The 23466-nt window shown below is 36.2% G+C and overlaps 1 protein-coding gene across 1 annotated transcript in view; it reads right to left on the bottom strand.

Moving 5' to 3' along the window:
- MALRD1 (MAM and LDL receptor class A domain containing 1) overlaps positions 1 to 23466 on the bottom strand; it is an 844925-nt gene that overhangs the window by 479452 nt on the left and 342007 nt on the right. The window contains 2 exon segments of the mRNA XM_020966909.2: positions 16195 to 16408; positions 18221 to 18331. Of these exon segments, the coding sequence (XP_020822568.2) occupies positions 16195 to 16408; positions 18221 to 18331 (325 nt within the window).

Below are 23466 nucleotides of genomic sequence, written 5' to 3'. Positions count from 1 at the left end.
TTTGTTATAGATACAGTCTTACCATCATGGCAAAAAAGACAATGGTGTGCTATGCTAGAATATAAAAACTCCAAAAATAATCATTGCTTCCTTAGCTCAAAAAAAGAAAGAAAGAAAAGTTTTAAATAAAAACATTATTTCAGTATTTTTCTTGGAAATATAAAGCTATAGTATCAATCACAGATGACTAATTACATCTCCCAACAAGGAATTTGTTCTGACAGTGCAAAGTAAGGATAAGGCAATTAGATAGCATTTAAAGACATTGAGACTTGAAAGTTAAGAAATATTTTAAAAGAAATGCTATGAAAAGAGCATTTTTAATTTTATATTTATTTTAACCTTGACTTCTAACATTTTATTCATAAAGAAAAAGTCTTTCATTCCTAATTTCTGTCATCAAATCATTAGGCTAGCTAGTTCCCTTATAAATGCCAATTCATTTTCAAAATTTATGTTTCAGACTTTAATTTGTTTTCCCCTCTCTAATAGGGTGCAGTGGCCATAGATTTCTTTATAGGCCAGTATCAAAGACTAGATTTTTTTTTCTTTATGGAAGAACTTGGAAACGGATAGAAGATAAATCTAACTGAAATAAACAATAATTCATACTGTTGTTCTAAATGCATAACAAAATCTTCAAATATATTCAATGATTCCCCAAATAGTCTTCAGCATGAAGTAAGATAAATGTAAATTGAATCTATGATACTATTTTTCCCCTCCACATAAAATGTGTAACAACCAACAAGTCCGATGAGTTCCTTTCCCAGAAGTCAACCAAAGTCCAATATTACTATGCTGTAGCTGACTCTCTTCTTAAAAAGTAAAAATACTTTGAGGATTACAGTACAAAGTAATCTTCTGATTAGACTTAAGTGTCTAGGTAATGATATGGCTTTGCTCTCCAAGTAGAATGTTGTACAGGGAAAATTTAGCAAAACATCTTTTTCTAAGGAGAAAAAGGAATCAGGATATTTCCTCCTCTTTAGAAGGTTCAGTCTGTGAACTTTCAAACTCCTGAAACTGTGCTGAGGAAGAATACTTCTGCAGAAAATCCCTAAGTGACTCACCTGGTAGACTCTCTTGAGTAAGCACTGATCAGGAATTCGTCTTCTCTAGCCAGAAGTCTAGATTCTGAGAGTATGTTGTCCTCTCTACCAATTAGTCAAATAATCAGTCTACTCAAAAGACTGGAGTTTGGATACATACAAGTATCTAACATGGCCACATGTCAGATCTAACATTTGCCACATGTCAAGGTGCAAGTAAATCTTATAGCACAGGGAAAAATGACTTGTCGAAGCAGACTTCCTACCCCATACGTTTCAGTTAATCAATTATTTTGATCTACCAGTATCCTATGAGCACCATTCTCATGAGCATTCCAATGCTTCATGGGGAAGTATCTCTCGGATGACTGTTAAAGGTCCATGGTTGGAATCCCATTGAATTGATTAGGGAACAGACCAAATAACTCATAGACATGAGTGAGAAAGTGTCTTACATTTGTCATACACATATACACACATATATATATACACAAACACACACACACACACACACATATATATGAAGCTTCCCATACTATTTACAAGTCACTGTGCTAGGACTTGAGGATACAAAGATGAACTGAAAACAATTCCTGTTTTCAAGGTGCTTTAATTCTACTGGGGGAATGATATGTATATATAGAGGAATAGTCAATAATGGCTCTGATGTAAGAGGTCTTGGATTCAAATTCTGACTCTTATCCAAGCTGTGTAACCCTGGGCAATATTTTTAACTTCTTTGGGCTTGATTTTCCATATGTTTGAAGTAAAGATATTGAAGTAAATGACCTCTTAATTCCTTTCCAATTTTAAGTTTGTGAACCTAACTACAAAGTAATTTCTGGGAGACCAGAAATGGGAATTCTTTATGAGGACAGGGAGAAGAGAGTATGAACAGGGAGTCAAATATGGCTTCATGGAAAAAATATGTAGAAAAAACCTGGTGCTAATTGCCCTCTATACTTAATGATTATATCTTCAAAAGAGGTACCACCTCCGACCATATCTGTCATTTTCATTCCCTAACCTTCTAAAACAGGTACAATTATCTTTCATTCATTTAATAATTTAAGGAGGATGGACTTATATCTGCTGGATTGTTAGTCAGGTAAATGTGAAATAACGTAATTGTATTATACATACACATATACATATATACATACATACATTATGGGATGTCTTGGTTCATGAAAAGTAAGCAATTGCAATTCTGAAAATTTGATACATTTAATATATATTAATTTTGACATCAACATATCCCAGATGTTTGCCACATTCACTATCTACTTCTGTGTAATCATTTATGTGGCACTTTTACAATGCACTCGAGAGAAGCATGAAGAAAAAATGTTATCAGAAAGATGAGGCAAGCACAGATTTTCAGCTTCATGGGGTACCCTTTCTTTATTCACATTTCTTCCCTTATACACCGACTCTAAATAAAGCCATTATGTGATCTGTTTATACATAATTATGCATGGATAGTAGTAAAGATGGCCCTACCATCAACAGAGTGAGCTATAAGTAAACTGGTTGAAACCAGAAAGCCTTAGGGAAGCTAATCTATCTGCTAAGTCTGGAGGCCAAGGCTACTGTCTCTTTCTTTGAATACAGAAGTGTGTCAGGATGATGTTTACCATCATCTTTAAGATCAAACCTTGGAGTGAGAGCAAAAAGCAATCACTGAGAACTAAAGTCATCAGTCATTTAACAAGTATTTACCAAGGGCCCAAAGGGTATACAGCCCTGTTCTATTTGCTCTAAATATATTTAAAAGATATGACTTTCCAAGCTTCTCTATTCTCTTTTCTTGATTTTAGAGGGGGAAAAGCAATGGCGGCATTACAAGCTGAATGAAAGCATTCCATTCTTATATATACAACTTGCTGGCAGAATGAATCAGCCATGTGCTTTATAGAGCTGTAAATTGTGGTGTGATTTTTGTTTGGCCAACACTTTAAAACAAAAACCAGGCTCCTGCCTTGGCTGCATTAAAGAGGATCCTGACAACAAAAACTGTTATCAAATAATAGTCCAAAGCTTCCATTCTAAAGCTAAAGCACCCAACTTTAGATGTGGGGAATATTCCTTCCCAATTAATCATCAGTAATCACGGATTTAGTTCCCCCAAAACAGAAAGGGTTTTAGGGCAGTAGAGGGTTATTTTAAAAATTTAGGTCTCTTTATGAAGAACACTGTAAAACATGTGGACGCCCTCAAGTAAAATTTCATTACCAGACCTAAACAGAAAAATGAGCATCCTAGTACAATTTAAAAAAAAAATCTAAGGAGATAAATTCATAGGGATAAAGGCAAACTTTGGCATTTAGATTTTTGAAGAAATTATATGAATAAAGGATGAGGGTACTTGGCTTCATGGATATTTGTTTAAGACCTGGAGTTTTACTTAACCTTCAGATCAATATTCATCAACAATGCTATATGGCTGCTACAAAAGATGCTTCAGTAATGTTTTTCATTCACAGAAGCAGGGAGAGTCCAGGTCAGAGAGTAAGTTTGGTGTAGTCACAAAGATATAGATTCATAGTTGTCTGCCTCTAAGTAGGTCACTGAATCTCTCAGCACCCCCAAGCAACTCTCGAAGAATATCAGTTGGAGAAAAGATACACTGTGAAAAGGAATTTCATTGTGGGATTTCCCTTTTCTAATGAAATCATAGCCCCAGTCAAAAAAGAAAAGATTATTCTGATGATATTCCAGGTCAAATCAAGAGAGAGAGAGAGAGAGAGAGACAGAGAGAGAGAGAGAGAGACAGAGAGAGACAGAGAGAGAGAGATCTGATCAAGGGAAGTGATATCCACTGTAATCTGGAATGAGGCTTCTTTTAAAAAGGACATTGCAACGTGCTTAGTGGAAAGTAACTGGAATGATAAAGGATTAGAAGCCCCATCTATCACATACAGTTAAGGATGCGAGCAGCATTTGACCCTGAGGAAAAAAAAACTTAGGGGAAGGAAGAGGAAAATCACTTAGGATCATAGATACAGACCTTCTAGATCAACTGACCAATCTCTTCATTTTACCATGTGAAATGAATTGCCCATGGACACACATATAATTATAATTCAAATTCAGTTCCTTTGATTCCAAACCCAATATTCTTTCTACTACATAGGAAAATATGAAATCTTCTAATATTTGATAGGAAAAAATCACAGGGAGATGGAACTGGCTTCATATAAGAAACACATTCTCAATAATTAAGAGTTGTTTGACAATACAGACTTCTTGTTAAAGTATTGAGCTCCCCCATATCATAAGTTTTCAATTTTTTGGTAAGAAATAATGGAAAGGAAATTTAAGCAGAGGCACTAGAAGACCTCTGAAGCTCTTTCTAATTCTAAGTTTATTATTTTATTGTTCTAATGAGTAAATCTCTACTTCCGTGTATATATCCAATGCTTAGTTTCTTCTAACAATAGTGGTTTTCCCTCAAACTATTTTTTCTTATTTAAATAAGAAAGCTACTCAAGCAATCTACTGTTCTCTATCTTATCCTACTTTACCAAATGAATAGCATTCCTAAAAATAAGACAAGGGTGACACCACTATTATCCCATGAAATAGTAATTTGCTTCAGTCTTCCATGATCAGAACAGAAGCAACTACAGCAAATTCTCTCAGCTGGACAGGGGACTATCATTGATTATTTGGAGACCTAATGAAAAAGCTTTTGAGCTTCAATCACTCTGTTGCACCCTGAAATAATGACTCCCAGGGGCTCAAAACAGCTGATCCTCCCTAGTGAAGCCTGGCCTATTAACATTTAAGATGCCTGACCTACTTTCTAACATAATCTTCCAAAGTAAAACGAAAGCCACTCAACATCCACTCAATAAAATCACAGAAAACAGTCTACTTTTTAAAGTGACCCATTTCTTTAGGGAAATAAAGCCCCATTTCATGGATTATAATGTGGGTAATAACCACTCACATTTCTATAATGCCTTAAAATTTTTTTTAAAGTGCTCACAAAATTCATGTAAAAAAGTATGCTCACAAAATCCATGTAAAGTATGATAGGACAAGTATTATGATACCCATTACACAGATGAGAAAAATTTAGGCTCTGATAGGTTCAGTGACTTTTCCAGGATCATATATTCACTAAGTGGCATGCTTGTATTTGAACTCTAGTACCTTCTGACCTCCACTATATCATGCTGCACCTGTGTAATGATAAAAATAACAAAACCTCAGTAAATAATATGTGTTATTGTTTAGTCACTTTCATTTTAACTCTTTGAGACCTCATTTGGGGCAAAAATACTGGACTGGCTTGCCATTTCCTTCTTCAGCTTATTTTACAGATGAGGAAACTGAGACAAATAGGGTTAAGTGACTTGCACAGGGTCACACAGCTAGTTAGTGTCTGAGGCTTGATTTGAACTCAGGAAGATGTGTCTTCCTGACTCCAGGCCTGGTACTCGATCTACTGCACCACCTAGCTTACCCCAAATAACATATGTGTGTATATATTCACATATGTAGGTATAAGTTGATTTGTATTGGCCTTGTGATTTCATTGGTAAATGAATGACAAAGCATTTATTAAACTTACTATAATACGACAAGGTACTAGGGATACAAACAAAGTGCTTGGCATAGAGTAAGCACTTACTAGTTGTTTGCTATATCTAGCTATTTAAATATAAGAAAGTACAATATTCTCTTCCCTCTAAGTGCTTGCATTCTAATGAGAGGGGACAAGACAGAAAGGGTAGCAGGAGGGTTCTGGCCCTTCAGGAAGTATTGGAAATGTCCTGGAGAAGTGTTACGATTCATCTGAAGACTGTTGTAATGGTCCAAATGAGATATGAGTAGGTCTGGAGAGCTCAAGAAAATTATATATTGTCAAAGTAAATTCTGCAGACCTTTTCAAACTAACTCACTATGAGGGATAAAAGAGTTTGAGAAATGAAAAATTACTCAAGTACCACACCTGAGTAACTCAAAGGATGATTTTTGCCCACATGTAAGTAGAGAAATCAGCAGGAAGAAGAGGATTTGGGGTAAGATAATGATGGTGAATTTGAAAGTGCCAGTGGAACAGAAAGGTTGAGATATTCAATGTGTAATTGGAAATGTAGATCTGGTCTTCAGAAGGAGGATAATATCTAGAGATTGAGGTTTTGGAGTATCCACAGAGAGGTGTAAGTTCAAATTGTGGGAGTGGATGAGGTGGTACGGTAAGAAATTGGCAAGATGAAAAGGGAAGTGAGGGCACAGACTCCTTCCTCTTGCCTATATTTAATCAGTTGTCTAAAGTCCAGTGCTTCTTAAACTGTGGGTCATGACCTCATATGGGATCAGGAAAGATTGGGCAACAGCAAAAGATTTCTGAATGAGCAATACCACAAAGTAATTAAAATTCAAATGTGTAATGAATCCAAGGTATTTCTTACAGCATTTGCCCTCATTGCATGGTGGGACTTCACTGCAGCCTTGGCTATGAACACAAAGCATGCACACTTTGCACTGAGCATGCCCTCAAGCCACACAATGGGAAAGGTAGTGAGTGGGAAATGTTTAAGAAGCCCTGGAAAGATTTCTGTTTGTTTCGTGTTTAAGCTATCACTCTTTGCAGATGACATGATTATATACTTAGAGAATCAAGTAAAAAACTACTTGAAATAATAAACAACTTTAGTAAAGTTGCAGGCTATAAAATAAACCCACATAAATCATCAGCATTTCTATATATTACCAACAAAGCCCAATAGCAAGTGATAGAAAGAGAAATTCCATTTAAACTTACTGTAGACATTATAAAATATTTAGGAGTCTACCTCCCAAAACAAACCCAGGAACTCTATGAACACAATTACAAAACACTTTTCACACAAATAAAGTCAGATCTAAATAACTGGAAAAGTATCAGTTGCTCATGGGTAGGCCGAGCTAATATAATAAAAATGACAATTGGACTTAAGCTAATTTACTTACTCAGTGCCATACCAATCAAACTACCAAAAAATTATTTTATAGAGTTAGAAAAAATAATAACAAGATTCATTTGGAAGAACCAAAGGCCCAGAATATCAAGGGAACTAATGAAAAGAAATGTAGGGGGAGGTGGCCTAGCCATTCCAGATCTTAAATTGTATCATAAAGCAGCAATCATCAAAACTGCTTGGTACTTGCTAAGAAATAGAGGGGTGGATCAGTGGAAGAGGTTAAGTATGCAAGACACAGTAGTCAATGACTATAGTAATCTCTTATTAGATAAACCCAAAGACCCCAGCTTCTGGAATAAGAACCCACTCTTTGAAAAAAAAAACTGCTGGGAAAACTGGAAAAGAATATGGCAGAAACTAGGCATTGATCAAAATCTCACATCATATACCAAAATAAAGTCAAAATTGGTTCATGACTTAGATATAAAGGCTGATACTATAAGCAAATGGGGAGAGCAAGGAATAGTTTACCTATCAGATTTATGGAGAACATAAGAATTCATGACCAAACAGGAAATAGAGAACATTATGCAAAGCAAAATGGATAACTCTGTTTTGTTTTTGTTGAAGTGCTTGGAAGGGGTGGGAAGGAGAGGAGACCTGTGATTTTGCTGATATGGGGAACTCCCATCCACCAACATTGATCAGTAACTATACTCTAGTGTTATTATCATATGATCAGTAAGCTATAATATTATTATCCAGATAGAGACTGGATTAGGGAGAAAATGAAGATATACCCTCTGATGTTTTGGGCTGATTCCTGCTCTGAAACTAGCAGGTTTAGAGAGTTGTTTGATTCAGTGATCTTTAGGTGAGACTTTAAGCCTGGGGTCATAAGTGGAGGAAATCTCAGACGCAAGACCTCAACCTTGCTCTTCTTAACTCTGAGCCCAACTCTCTACTAATTTACACTGCCTCCAAAAATTACTGGCTGCTAGAAATCACTCTTTGTGTAAACTGACCATCATTTCAGACAATTAATATTGGTACTGAAGGTTCTTAGTAATGCTTTCAAGACTCCAGATTATGTTTTCAGCCTAGTTTAATGTGGTTAAATCATAGATATATGAATGGCTTGCCCTCATATATTCTATGATCCAACTAAATCATATTGATCACCACCTTTTAAAACCACATTATGTTTTCTAGTCTTTGTATATATGCTTACACTTTTCCCTACACTTAGAATGCCTCCCATTCCGCATCCCCACCTCTTGCTCCTAAAATTATTTTACTTGATTCTGAAATTAGAGTGTACTATGCCTGCTGGAATATGAAACCAAAAGTGAAAGAGTCGCTGCCTCAAGGAGATTACACTTTAAAATACTAAAATGACACTTGTTTAAAACTCTTCTACAGTTTGGAATTTCCGGTGAGTCAGAATGGCACCAAGGGAGTCTAAGTGATAGTTAAAATGGCAATCATTGAGACAAGAAAGCATGCCATTAGATTTGCATTACCAGTTATTACAACATTTTTATCACAATGTTGTCTGGTTCTTGACATCAGACATAGAAATCTCTGAGAACTGAATTATTTGAGAACACCAAATGCTTCTCCAATAGAAACATACCACTGAAATGTTGGAACTGGAATTCCAATGCTCTTGAGCCTTTGCCAGTGAGTAAGTAATGAGAGGGAAAATAAATCCTTATCTATGGCAAGACTATGTTTAAAGTGAGAAGGACTAGATTTCCCATCTTCTCGAAATTATTTTCACTGCTTTTCTTCTTTCAGGAAAGTCTAGATGTTACACAGATCAGGTAAAGAACATTAAGTTTCAGGAAGTTTCTCTTCTTGTTCAGTTCTTCCATTGACCAAGTGTGTAATTTCAAAATATTCACTGAACTTTTTTGGTATCTCAATTCAATTATTTCTGAAATGAAGCTTTTGGCTATTCACTTTGACTTGATAACTATGTATTAAGCACTCACTCTGTGCAATGCACTCTGCTATGTGCTAGGGATACAAGACAAAAAATGGAATAGCCTTTGCCCTCAAGGATCTTACTGTACAAGAAAGTATTTAAGGTCTAAAAGATAACAAAAGTTATTTTACCCTAAGAGATCCAAACTGCAATTCCACATCCAACATTAACCTTCCAACAGTTTTTTTAGGAAGTTGTCAGAGGACCTGAGATTACATTACCATTTACCATTATCACCTATGTGACCTTGGGCACTAAACTACTCTGAGCCCAAGATGTTTCCTTTATGAAAAGAGAAGGGCTGGACAATATGCTTTCCACGGTCCTTTCTACAGATAAATCCATGAAACTATGATCATTTCTCATACGATGATGATAATAGCATAGGATCATAAAGTTTATACTTGCAAAGGTTTGGAAAGGAAATCTAGCTGAAATAATGTCTTTTATTTTTACAGTATAATCATTTCCAAATATACTCTTCCACTTCTGCCCACTTATTTAGCCTGAAGTTACTTGTCTTTTCTGAGGTCAGACTTAGCCATTACACTTACATGGTGCTCGGTTATATTTTATTCTTTTTTTTTTTTACACATTGCTACCAACATTACCTAGATTATTTTTCTGGTCTTGCTTAATTATTTTGCATTAATTTGTAAAAAGCTGTCCCATGTTTCTCTGAATATTTCATAGTTATTCTTTCTTACAGGCAAGAAGTATTTCATTATTTTCAAGTAACACAATCAACCCTCAATTTCCTTCTAGTTCTTTACTACTGTATTTATAGGACTGCTGTGAATATTTTGGCATACAAGCAATTAATCATTTAAGAACTTATTTATTACTTATTTGATGCCAGGAACTGCACTAGTTGCTAGGGGTACAAAGAATTAAAGTAGTTCTTGATCTTGAGGAGCTCATATTTCATCAGAAGACATGAAGGAGGAGGGAGGGAGAGAGGGGGCAGGAGAGAGAGAGAGAGAGAGAGAGAGAGAGAGAGAGAGAGAGAGAGGCAAATAAAAGTAAATACAAACAACATGTATATGAGACATTTCTTTTTGTCCATGTGCTTTTCTTTTGTCTTTTTTGCATATATTCCTACCAACAAGATCTCTGTATAATAGGTTATAGATATTTCAGTTACTTTTTTCTCATAACTGCATACTAGTTTCCAGAATAGTTAGACCAAATCATAGTAAATGGTCTCATATTTGTTTTAATTTATGTTTCTCTTATTATTTGATGATTTGGAACAATCTTTAATGATATGATATTCTTTCTCTGAGAAATTTGTTCACATACTTTACTTATGTAGTGAGGAATAACTTGGTTGTACATATTTGTATTAATTCCCTATACAACTTAGCTAACAGACCATTACCAAAGGTATTTGATGCAATGATTTTTCTCCATTCTATAGTTCTCCTCCTTATCCTCGTTTCACTGATGTTGTTTCCTTTTAAAAAGAGCTTATCAATTTCACATAACTGAAAATCTAGTTTATCTTTTGTAATCATCTCTAGCCCTTGTTTTGCTGAGAATTCTCCTAAGCATAGTTGTAAGAAATATGTCATTCCCTTCATTCCCCTGTTCTTAAAAGTACTATGATATTTTCTACTTAAACAGAGGATCAGTTCGGAATTTATCGTAATATATGATGCTGGTATAAGATCCTGAGCTAAACCAATTTTTTTAAGCCAGACAACTTTCCAGTTTTTGCAGTTGTCCTTGTCAACTAGGAAACCCTTCCCCCAAGTTATTTATACTGTTGAGTTTATGAAATGCAGCTAACCCTCTAATTTTCAACGAAGAAACTAAGATTAATGAAACACAAATATCTTATTCAAAGTTTCACAGTTAGGCAGTAGTAATGCCAGGATATGAATACATGTCCTTGAACTCTAAACCCAGTGGTTGTTAGAAGAAAAAACATTTACATCTTCTACTCTTCTCCGATTTTGAAACATATTGTGTTAATATGTTTCTACCTGTTCACAGTCTGCCAGAGATTTTACACTCCTAATGCCTTTTTTTTTTAAACTTAGCCTTCTAACTGAAAATGAGTTTGTCATTTGAGTCTAACAGCCAGTTAGGTTTCAGCCAAACACCTGAATACAATTTCAGTGATACTGCTTTTCCCTCTTTTCTGTTCCCCTGAGATTTTAGAACATTGCCAAAGGCAGCATATCGTGGGATAACAACAACATTCATAGTTCAGCGGGTGGCCATAAGCCACACAAAGATTATAACACACACTCAAAAGCAAGCAGAGAAAATATATAACAAAAACAAGCAATATGGAGTCAAAACCCACTGTCTTTGGTTATCATAAATATTTGTGAAACGAGAACCTAAATCAAACATGTGGATTCCTCTTAAATTTTATTCTAAAGTTTATTGCGTTAGGGTTTTTAAGGGCTGGGAAAGTTTTGCTTTATTTTCCCTATACAACATCAGGAATTCATTCAGCCCTTTCACCCCAATGTTAATTATGCAAGCGGCCACCCATGCATGTTTAACCAAAGAAGAGTTTCAGTCAGCAGGAGGGCTAGGGTCGCTCTCTTTCTATCGTCTCTGGGTGGTGTGCCTTATATGCCTTCAAGTGCCTATCCAAGAAGAACTTCCAGGGGTAAAATGTAATGGTGAAAATGAATTTATTATTTTTTCTGTCTTACCAGACATAAGTCTACCTTTGTAAGTTAGGACACCTTGGCATACTTTGCAGTCTCTCAAAATTGGCCAATTTTTCAGGGGGAAAGGAAAGACTTCTGACAGCTTTTAGATCCTTAGCCCAAGCAGTTCCAACAACATAAGTCTGGGACTGCATTTAAACTTCAAAAACTGAAATATTTGCTTTAAGCTACATTTTGGGAGTGGGAGAAGAGACCTTAGTGAAATTACAAGTAAAAATCAAAAGCATAACACCTGCCCTACTTACCAGAAAGGGTTGTTGTGAAGATCAAAAGAAAAAAGCGTAGAAAGAAAAATGGACAAGCTACAGACACAAAAAATGACTGAAGAAATAAAGCAAAAAAAAAAGTGGGAGGAATTGTCAGGTGCAGATGAAAAATCAATTGTATTGGGTAGGAATTTTAGAGCTGAAAGGGTCATCTGGTTCAACCCCATCATTTTACAGATGAGGAAACTGAGAAACAGAAAAGTTAGTGACCTGTCTAATGCTGGGTTATTTCCATCATCAACTTTCTCTTCTCCTTCCCACATGCTATAAACCTGTACTGAAGATGTTGTAAGAAATTCTAAAAGGACATTGGAGATTTGCTTTAGCTAATCTTAACAGAGGCCTGCCTAATACATGGCGAATATTTTAGTCTTCCACAGTTGACTCTCTATGTCCCTCCCCCACAGCAGCTATTCCAAGTCTTTTCCTTTCTTCAAGCATTTTACAACATACATTCCTGCAGTCCTCTCGCCAAAGGAATTCAACTCATTTTAAAATGAAAACAGAAACTATTTATCATTAACTACCTCTTTTCCTCTATCCTACCCCATTTAAGTCCTTTGACATTATCCTCCCTTTTCCTTCTTTGCTCCACTAACAAAGAGGTGGCCCTTCTCACCAAATCTATCTCTCTACTTGTTGTCTTAACCCGTATCCCCTTCCATGTTCTAAAGCTATTTACCCCTTCTATCATCACTGTTCACCCTCCACTATCTTCGATTTCTTTCAATATATGGGTTGCTTTCCTGTTGTCTACAAACACATTTAGGTCCCTCTCCTAGCCTTCAAGAACCTCCATTTGACCCTAGTAAACACTATAGACAAGTTATAAAGTTGTCATTTAATGTGACTCCTTCCCTTTACTGCCCAACTTTTAGAACAGTCATACAAAATTTTCCCTCATTTTTCTTCCTCCTCATTTCTGAATCCCTGCTATTTTTATTTTTGGCTCCACCACTGACCCAGCACTGATAACTCCAAGGCAACCTCTTGATCAATAAATACAGTTACCAGCAGCCTTTCACCTGTTTGATCCTTATTGATCTCTCTGCAACACAGTGCAGTAGAAGTGCTGGAGTCAAAGGATATGAGTTGGAATTCTGGCTCTGCTACTTTCTAGATGCGTGGCCCTGGAAAATTTGCTTCAACTCTCTGGGCTTCAGTCCTTATGTGTAAAATGAAACAGTTGGACTTGACAACCTCAAAGATCACATTCAGATCCTATGACACTGGTGATTATTCCTTCCTCCTGAATTCTCTTTTTCCTTAATTGTCAAAGTACTACATTGTACTTTGTGAATTCCCATAGATTCCATATGTCATCTAAATCTTTTTTGATGGATTATCACATATATCCAATAATCTCATCATAGGTATCTTCCAATGCTTTCTCCTGGGTCATTTTTTCTCTTTGTATTCTTAGTGATCATAGCTTCAAAGGATTTAACATCTCTATTCAGATAATACCCAAATCTGCATAAATGAAGTTTGCAAGAATATAAGGTAATGCTGGAATTTCATTGATCACATCTGCTCAAGAAGCTCCTGTAGGTCCCTCTTGTCTTTGGAATTGAAATATAAATTCCTTTACTGGGTCTTTAAAGCCCTTCACCATCCAGGCCCAGATTACTTTTTCCTGGCTATTTCACATTCATCTCCTACACTCTAGCCACACTGGCCCACATGCTATTTCCTCTACAAAATATTCCAGCTCCCAGTTCTGTGGATTTTCAGAGGCTGTTCACTCAAAAAGTACTCATCCCTCCACTCACCTCGTTTGAAATAAAGCTCAGCTCATGTGGTAACTCTTGTAGGAATCCTATGTGTGTTCCCCAGGTGCTTTCTCAGAATTTCCCTCTGGAAATTTATTTGCATCCACTTTGTATATGTTACTAATGTTTAGTAGATGTAGATTGATCTGGCCTATAGAGATTGGGTGGGGAGAGAGTGGTAGGACAGTCATTAGAGAATGTATAGATATTCCCCATCTGGTTGGTCATCATGAGGAAACTTATGGAAAGTCAGTTTCCAGCCATGTGTGATTGAGCAATGAATGTTATTAGGGATGGACTGGCCTTTGGGAGATAAGTCCTTACATCACACACAGACATTTCCTTCCTAGTCTTAGTATAAAACATCACTTGGAAGCCTTGAGTATATTTATATCTGGTCATGTTGACTCAGGGATTTGTATTGTGTGAAGATGAAGATGCTGATTCAGGATTCAGCTGGCCAGAGGGTTCTACTTCTGGGCTGTGGATGCTCAGCTAGACTTGGTACATCTCTCAGCTATTAGGTTCTTCACAGGGTATGACATTTCTGCTGAATGGGCCAATATACTGGAATCCTCAGCCTCCCTTTTCGACAGTCAGCCACAGTCTTCAGCACCTTAACCTCTTGCTTATCTGTGTATTACAGAGCTCATGCTGATATCTTGCCTGTGGGATATTAAAGTGCTTCTCTCCCCTCCGAGAGCGATGACACTTATCCTAGGCATAGTAGAAACTTCTTCTCTTTGACTTCCTCAGAGCCTGGGTTAGAATGCTCATCAATCACCACCAGGTGAGTGTCGTAAGAGGTCTAGCCTCTTCCATTTTGCATTTTTTTTCCTGGTCTAGAGCCCATTCCATCAGTGAGGGCTCTGATTTTCCTTTCGGTCACCACCAAGTTACACTTCCTCATTCCTATTGAGCCTTATGCAGATGAATGGCTGGGAACAAAAGGATGGAAATAGTCTGTGCCCTAGGCTCAAGTATGTAGTTGAGTTATTCAAGTCTTAGAATCTAAGATTTGAAATACTTTATTTTTGAAATGGTTCCCCACCCCTGCTCTTGACACCTCAATACCTCTATTTCTGTACTTTCTAAGGAGCAGAGGATTACATCTATCTTTTATATTTAATTTTCCATGTATGTACCATTTTCACCAATGGAATGTAAGTTCCCCAAGGGTGGAAATTGTTTCCATTTTTGTTTTTATATCTTCAGCCCCTATAATAGTGCCTGGCATACAGCTGATGCTTAGTAAATGTTTACTGAATGAATAAATTATAGGGTTGACTGGAAGAGGATAAATAGCATGTTTAAAAGGCTGTTTACACCTTGTTATGATTTGATCTTTCAAAGAAGTTTTACACTGTTGATATAACATGCTTTTAAAAGTCCTTTTGTCTAGAGCAGGGGTTGGCCAATGGACCAAATCCACCAGCTGCCTATATTTGTAAACAGAGTTTTATTGCATTTTAAAAATGTAAAAACAACTCTCAGTTTGAGGGCTATACAAAAAACAACTTGGAACCAGATTTGGCCCATGATTTGCCAAACCAAAATGGAGACTCAGAGGTTCTTAATCTGGGTGTATAGGTACTATGAGGTTGGATAGGATCTTTATTTTCACTACCCCAAAACTGAAATGTAGCGTTTCTTTCCATTTTGAACATAAACAACAAACCTTCCTTATCCTGAGAAGAGGTCCACAGGATTTGCTTGACTGCCAAAGGTGTCTATCCCGGAGGGAGCGAGGGAGGAAGTGGGGGGAGAGGAGAGAAAGAAGGTGGGAGAGAGAAAGAGAGAGACAAAGAGAGAGAAAGAGAGAGAGAGAGAGAGGAGGGAGGAGGAGGGAGGGAGAGAGAGAGAGAGAGAGAGAGAGAGGGAGAGAGAGAGAGAGAGAGAGAGAGAGAGAGAGAGAGAAGAGAGAGAGGGAGGGAGGGAGGGGGAGAGAGAGAGAGAGAGAGAGAGAGAGAGGGAGAGAGAGAGAGAGAGGGAGGGAGGGGGAGAGAGAGAGAGGGAGAGAGAGAGAGAGAGAGATCAAGTACCCGTAGTTTTGACTTTAAAAGCTCTCAGGACACCCATGTTTATTTTATAATAACTGAGCATTCATCAGATGGTTTGCTTAAAGATGGGAAAATCCTCGAAACACAGCAAAGCAGTAAGGCATAATGAATTTATTTTGGTAGAGTTTTTGCTTATAGATTTTCATAACTTTTTTTAATATGGAAAACACTGATAATTCAATTGTTTGTCTTCAAAGATATCTCATTTCTAAATTCCCCTCCCTGTTTATTTCACAAAAGAAAAATCTATCAACACTTTCAAAATGAATCATCATTTAGATTTAGGTGTGAGGAAAAAAACAGTCTTGCTTTTAAATGGTTGACTTCATTTGAATTGCTTCAAATGCTTGTTTATACTTTTTTTCATTAGCTATTCAAAAATGGAAGGGAAACACGAGGAAGGTACCGGCAAAGCAATGATGGCACAGAACAACATTACTTACCACAAATGAAAGGGTTCTCATCGGAATTGTCAGCACAATCATCTACAAAATCACATAGATTATCCTTTGGGATGCAGTGCTTGTTAGCACACAGGAATTCCTGAGCAGTGCATTTTTTCTCTGAGATGATGAGAGGGGAACAATCTTGAAAGGCTATATCATCCACTGCTACATCTCCCATGTAACTGACACCACGTTTTACCCTGAAGACAATCTATAAAGTAATGGAAAGAATCATTGGAGAGCGTTGTCATTCGACAAGTTCAGGGGGCAATGCTGAGATAGTTACCACCTAGCAGGCCGACTCGATACAGTCAGAAATCTTGGGAGCCAGTTGATACCTAGATAGAGCCAAGTCTGGAAACATAAGAGTAGAGCAAGTTGGCAACAAGAGTAGAAGTCGATGCACCATTACTAGTATTTCTACCAGTGAAGGGAATCATAGATAACTTCTTTTCTTTCCCATAATTTTATCAGATATGGAAATGAGAGACATGTAGAGTTGCAATGGCTAACCAAACAGTCAATAAATGTTCATTAAATGCCTTATATATTATCTAGGCAGTATGCTAAGCGCTGGCCATATTTGTAGTTCACTGAAGGAAGAGAATTCATAAAATCACAGCTTTAGAACTAGTTGGGACTGTCAAAGCAACATAGGTCACCATCCCTCAATTTTGCAATGAGGAAGTTGAGGTTCAGACAAGGGAAGTATCTTTTGGAGACTTGCTTAAGGTCACACACACACCAAGTGACATGTGCTCTTAACCGAGGTGTTTGTATTTCAAGTACACATCTAGTGGAATAGTATTACTACCATTAAATCTCTCATGACACTAAGGAGATGAATTGAACAGATTTTCAATAATTTCAAATTCCAAAAATTTGTGAAAGGTTTTATTTATTTTCTTTTAGAGAAGCTATCCCAATATCAAAAGAAAACAACAATAACAATAATAACAAAAATGATACAGAAAACAAAAGAGCATACAGAGTCATAATCTATGCAAAGTAAAAATTAGGAAAGCCATAAAGGCTGTGGGCCTAGGACAAATATCCGGAAGGAAAAAAATATCTGCCAATTATATAATTTTTTCCTTAATAAAAAATGGTTGAACTGAGTCTATCTTTCAAAAAAAGCAATGTACATCTCTCTATGCAATGATTTTTCAATAGGTTTGCTTTAGTAATCATAATTTACTGAAGTTAATATTAAAATTCATTTAAGAAAGAACTGATGTAGTCTGAATGCAGACCAAAATGTATTTTTTTTTCCTTAGGGGTCTTTTTTTGTCTGTGTTTTCTTTCACAATATGACTAATATGGAAATGTTTTGCATGACTGCATGTGTATAACCTACATCAAATATAGGGAATGGGGGAGGGAAGGGAAAGAATTTGGAACTCAAACTTTAAAAAAAAAATGAATGTTAAGAAAGTTACATGGAACTGGAAAAAAAAAAGAAAAATATGTATTTACAAGCCATAGGGATATACAAACTATCCAGTAGAGGAAGATACCCAAGAAATAGAAGGAAAGCTGCCGCAGGGTTGTGACAGTTTCATTTCCAGCTTTCTATGGCCACGACGTCATACCCACCTGGAACACAGTATTCACTTAACATATGTTTGCTAGGTTAAACTGAATACCACTGGGATCATTTGGGGTCAGGAACTAGCATTCTGGCTGAAAAGAAATTATACATACATATATGTATGCATGTATAGGGAGAGAAACAGAAAGAAAAGAAGGAATAGAGAGGGAGGGAGACAGACATCCAGAGAGAGAAAGAAGAAGAGAAGAGAGAGGAGAAGGAGAAAGAGAGAGAGAGAGAGAGAGAGAGAGAGCGAGAGCACAAATCCATATGTAGATATATGGGTTTAACAACCAGATGGAGGAGATGAGGTGAGAGAAATATATATCTGGGCATGAATTTTATTCAGAAAAAATACTATGAAGCAAATCTAAAATGAAAAGTATTTCTCTAACAATAAACATTCACAATGAAAATAATTGGATTACAAACCTGAATATTGGACTGAATACCCAAAAATACTTCTACTCTTTTCCACTGGTCACCCTGCTGGCCAGTCTGTGACCAAAGTTTGGTTGTCACATTACCATTCTTAATGAGTACCTAGGAAAAAAATAAATTGTCCATCAATAATGTGCTGTAGTATTTAGCTTTAAAATGCTTTAAATATACTTTTTAAAAATTCCACCATCAAAGCTTCTTGTAGAAGAACCTGGGACTGAGCTTCCTTTATATATTTAGCACTGTTCCATAATGGCAGTAGTAATAATAAAAAAATTAATAAAAAAATTAAAATTTGGAATGCTTTAATGTTGCATAATGCCTTTCTAAATCTTAGCTTATTTTATCCTCACAACAACCTTGGGAGATGAGTGCTGTTATTGTCCTAATTTTACAAGAAACTGAGAAACAGAGAAATTAAGTAACTTGACCAGGATCATATAGTTAGTAAGTGCCTAAGGACAGATTTGAAGTCTGTATCCATGTCCAATATTCTATGCACTGCCCCACCTAGCTGCCTCAATAAGAGTATTTAACAAATATTGTCTGATGAGAGTAAATGTAAATGAATATGTGAATGCATACTGTTAGAAAATAATCTATATAAATGTTTAATTTATCAACCATCTATCAAGCATGAAGCCTTTTTTCAATGACATTTTTCGAAGACTGTGGAATAGAATTCCATTTCTCAGTACTGGAATTACCATAGAAATTAGATATCAATAAGTTTAATCCCATCATGTTAAAAGTGAGGAAACTGAGACTCAAAGAGATTAGAGGCCTTCTCAATCTCAGTAACAATTCAATTATTAAATGAACACAATGTGTTAGAGTCTAGGGGTTTTTGTTTGTTTGTTTGTTTTTTCCCAAAAGGAGAATTCAGATAAATCTCAGCAGGTACAAGACTAACATTAGTTTATCGACTGAAAGCAATAATAGTAATTTCTCTTTATGTTGGCAAGAAAGAAGCCTTCAAGGGAACTACTGACAATCATGGGAAACAGCAAGAGAAGTTAAAGGCTTAAAATAATTGACCTAAGGGATCTTTAATTTATTCCTTCGGAACATTACATTTTTGACATGCAAAAAATCATTTAAGAATGGTTTATGGAGTTTTGGACTTCTGAGAATAAAGCTAACTTTTATGCTTGCCACTATTATCTTTATTTTTTGAATAATTTTCAAGACATTTTTCACAAAGCCAAACTTTCTGAGCCTCATGCAAAATATCATCTCTTTCAGCTTAACTGTCATAAAATTCTTGGTCCATAAAATTCAAGTTAATTCGACATATTATCAAAGTCAGCAAAAGCACAATTTCTAATAAAAAATAAAAAGCTTTTATAAAGAGTCATTATTAGGAATGGAAAATTAATGCATCTGTCTGCCTTCCTTTGACTTCCACGTTTTCAACAAAGCACTCAAAGGAAAAATATCAGAATCTACAAGAATTTAATATCTCATTATCCATGCACAAAAAATGATTCTATTGTTGCTTATAGAATTAGCATTTTCATTGTTTTGCTATATTTGTTTCCCAATTTCTGATGTAGGTTGACACAGCATTTTCTATTAATATGACATTTTTCTCAGAGGAAATAATGGAACATGGAAAATACTACTAATTAATGTCATAATATCTATTGTTCATACAGTAAATAGTTCAAATCATTACCATTTTGTAAAAATGGAGCCTAAGATGAAAGATACAAGGTGACCTGCCCACATCCAATTCAATGCCAATTGAAAAAGGAAATAATAAAGTGCACCTCTCCCCCTACAAGACTGCCTTGTCTCTATTTTAGTTTATTTAAAGCAAGGACACTCTCAAGGTCTCTCTTATGAACTTTGGAATTGATTGTATGGCATGCACTGGCGCAAGACTGCTCAGCATGACGTGCCCACATCAGAGAAGGCGCTATGCCCTGTGAGCAAAGCAGAATGGAAGTAGCTCAAACGAAATGCGAGATGCACAGATTTAGAGAATGCACCCCAAATGTTCACATGGACTATTTGTACCCAACCTGTGGTAGAACATTCCGAGTTTGTATTCGTCTGATCAACCACAGTTGGACACACTGCAACTTGACTCTAACATAGCGATGTCATTTTGGTCCTCTTTGAGAATGAAGGACAACCAATTTGTTTTTTGTTTTTTGTTTGGGTCTTTTTTTTTTTATAAATTTAGGAAGGTCTCAGAAATTAAAGTTAGAGTTTCAATCTCAATATGGCTGTTAGAGGGTTGAAGTGGAAACTTCCTTGGATTTGGAATCAGAGGACTTTGTTTTACCTCCTGTTTCTTCCACTTATTGTCTAATTACTTTCAGCAAGTTATTTGACCTCTCTTTCTCTTAGTTCCCTCAAATGTAAAAGGGAATTAGATGCGTAAATTCTAAGGTCTCCTCTAGCTCTAAATCTACAATCTTAGACAAAAAATAATGTCATCCATGTTGCTTTCTGTAATTCCTTTATCAATGCTCCAAGTGAAGTCGAAGATGAGGTGGACAAGAAAAAAAGAGGAAAAAGAGGGTGTTGGGTAGGAAAGAAGAGGAGGAAGGGGAGGAGAATAAAGGAGAGGAGGAACAGGAGGGTGTGTGTGTATGTGTTGTGTGTGTGTGTGTGTGTGTGTGTGTGTGTGTGTGTGTGTGTGTGTGTGTGTTTTAAAAGACTGTATGTTTTAAAAGTTCAACATCTCTTGTATGGTATTATTTCCTGTTCCTTGAATCTTATGATGTTTCTTATTATTCATGACTGCTGAGTTTACAACAAAAAAGAAAGTTAAATTTTATGAGCGTACAATGCTATGCTTTAGGTAAAGCAGCCTTTTTTAAATTATGAAGATACAAATTAATATTAGCTATTATTTTTATATTAGCTCACACTAGTTTATCTAATTAATCAACCCATTAACACTCATTTTCACATAACAATGAATATTATCCTAGGGAAAGAATCTTTATCTCTCTATTAATAATCCATCTGCCTATCTACATATGTTATATAGATATTTAGTATATACATACCACATCTATCCATCTATAAAGACAGATATGTAGATATAAATAAATATTTGAATGCTGATGGGGGTATAAAGGACAGAGAAAGGAAGAGAATGAGCAAAGTTCTGTAGTACAGGGCCATTAGTATTTACTAGGGAACAGCATTGGGGTCTGTGAAGAAAATGGACTGTGAAACCCTTAATAAAAAAAATTTAGGTTGACAACAAGCTTATAGATCTTGTATTTACAATTCTTCCCTGGGGCCAGACTGGTCCCAGACTGGTCCCAACTCTCTATACCTTCTTGTCATGCAGAATATGGGACAGGACTGACTTTTCTTTAAAATCCAAAGGTAGCTTTAGCAGTCTTTCTGCCTGAATGACTCTTTTTTTAAGAAAAATAAAAAGTGGGAGATTTTCTTTCTGAAAGATTGCCTACACAGACAAATGGGGAGAAAAGCAGGCTTAGGTTAGATGGAAAATCTTTTACTGTGATGAAACATTACCAGTATTAAACCACCAATTAAAATGATCATTTCCCAGGGCCTAAAAGAAAAACAAGATGAGCCTAAAGGATACTATGTAGTAGTGCTAAAAAAATAGAATTATAATCTGGTATTTGATTTCATTTTTCATAACAATGTGCTTGTCTGCTAAGTGATGACAATTGGTAGTGGTCCTTCTGTTACAGAATCAGTATTTACCAGGGTACTTCTGGCCCTATACAGGTTAAGCTAGTTCATTCCCTAAAAGGCAAAGAAGCTGTCTGCACACTATATTTGGTAGAGGGCACTTTAGGCATAGTTGGTAGCTTCCTGTTAATCTCAGGCCATTTTTCAGCTTCCTGGTCACTTAAAAACATAAAAATGTTTGCCTATGCAGAGACTAGACCATTTGTACTTGGAATACGCCAAAAGGTCCGCAGGATTAAGAGATTCTGCCTTTCTGATTCAATATTTTCTGGTATAATGTGGAATGCAGCTACGTGTTAGATCCTTGCTCAGTAACCTGTAAATACTATGGCCAAGTCAACCGTTATTTAACTGTTGAATGACCTAGGAGTGTCTAATTTTGGACCTAAACTACCAGGGACCTGGTTTGAGAAAAGTTATACCCAGATATATTCATTCTAGTCACATAGAAAACAGGTGAATCCTTGAATCATGTAGTTTGTCCTAAGGACAGGACTGTTGAGATAGCATTAGATTTCTAGTCACAGTACTTCATTTCAAATCCAGACTGCCACTTGCCACCAGTGTGACCTTGAACAAGTCACTTAATTTCTTTGGGCCTTGTTTCTCTCCTGTGTAAAGTGAGGGGGTTGCAACAGATCAGAAGTGTTAATATAAGGCTCACAACACTCTTGAGTGTATCTGAACCAGATTAAAATGTACTAAGAGACATTAAATAAATAAAACTATTCTAGAGCATAGATCTTGTTAATATGTACTTTTTAAATAAATATACAGCCTGCAGGGATCTTAATTTTAGTCCCTGTTCAAATTTGAGTTCGACCTCATTGCAATCAATGATACTATGATCTCTTTCAAGTCTAAATCTATGACCTCAGGTTGGAAGAAGTATAGGATCCTAGAATACTAAAAGTCATCTACCCTAACCTAATCATTTTACAGGAAGAGAAGGAAGAAACTCAGAATGATTAATGACCTGCCCAGTCCTATGCTATTCTCACTATCAGCCTTTGATGATCCTACTCTTGGGCTGTAGACCTTCTCCAGATGGAGAAAGTCACACAACCATGCTTAGTGGATTCAAGACATATTTAGTTTATGAAGCAAATTGGTCAAGGTCACATATTGTTAGCTTGTTGCAAGGCCAGGATGAGAAGTCATGCCTTTCTTTCCTAAGTCAGTGATCACTTTATTCCCTGACACCTAAAGGCAGTGGAATTAATAAAGATTTGCAGCATTAGCACAAATAACATATTGGGAATTTTGTATTGGTGTGTGTGCTTCAAAGTGATTGTGGGTGTGCTACTATTTGTCTGAAAAGGTCTAGAAAGACCATCAGAGAGGAGCACATTGTTGTAAAATTCAAAACAACTGACCCCATGAGTGGTTATGGCTTTGTGTAGGTCCATTTTACCACATTGAATTCAGAATATTGATTGTGAAAAACTGTCTGATATATTCCAAGACTCAGATTGACTTGCATGGAACTGTAACCTCTGAGAGGTGATAAAGGTCATCATTTGAGTGGAGAAATTTAGCTCTTC

Source organism: Phascolarctos cinereus, unplaced genomic scaffold, assembly GCF_003287225.1.
Source record: "Phascolarctos cinereus isolate Bilbo 61053 unplaced genomic scaffold, phaCin_HiC Scaffold_1;HRSCAF=81, whole genome shotgun sequence".
In the NCBI taxonomy this organism is placed as follows: domain Eukaryota; kingdom Metazoa; phylum Chordata; class Mammalia; order Diprotodontia; family Phascolarctidae; genus Phascolarctos; species Phascolarctos cinereus.
The sequence above is the reverse complement of the archived record's forward strand: the minus strand, read 5'-3'. Positions and strand labels throughout refer to the sequence as shown.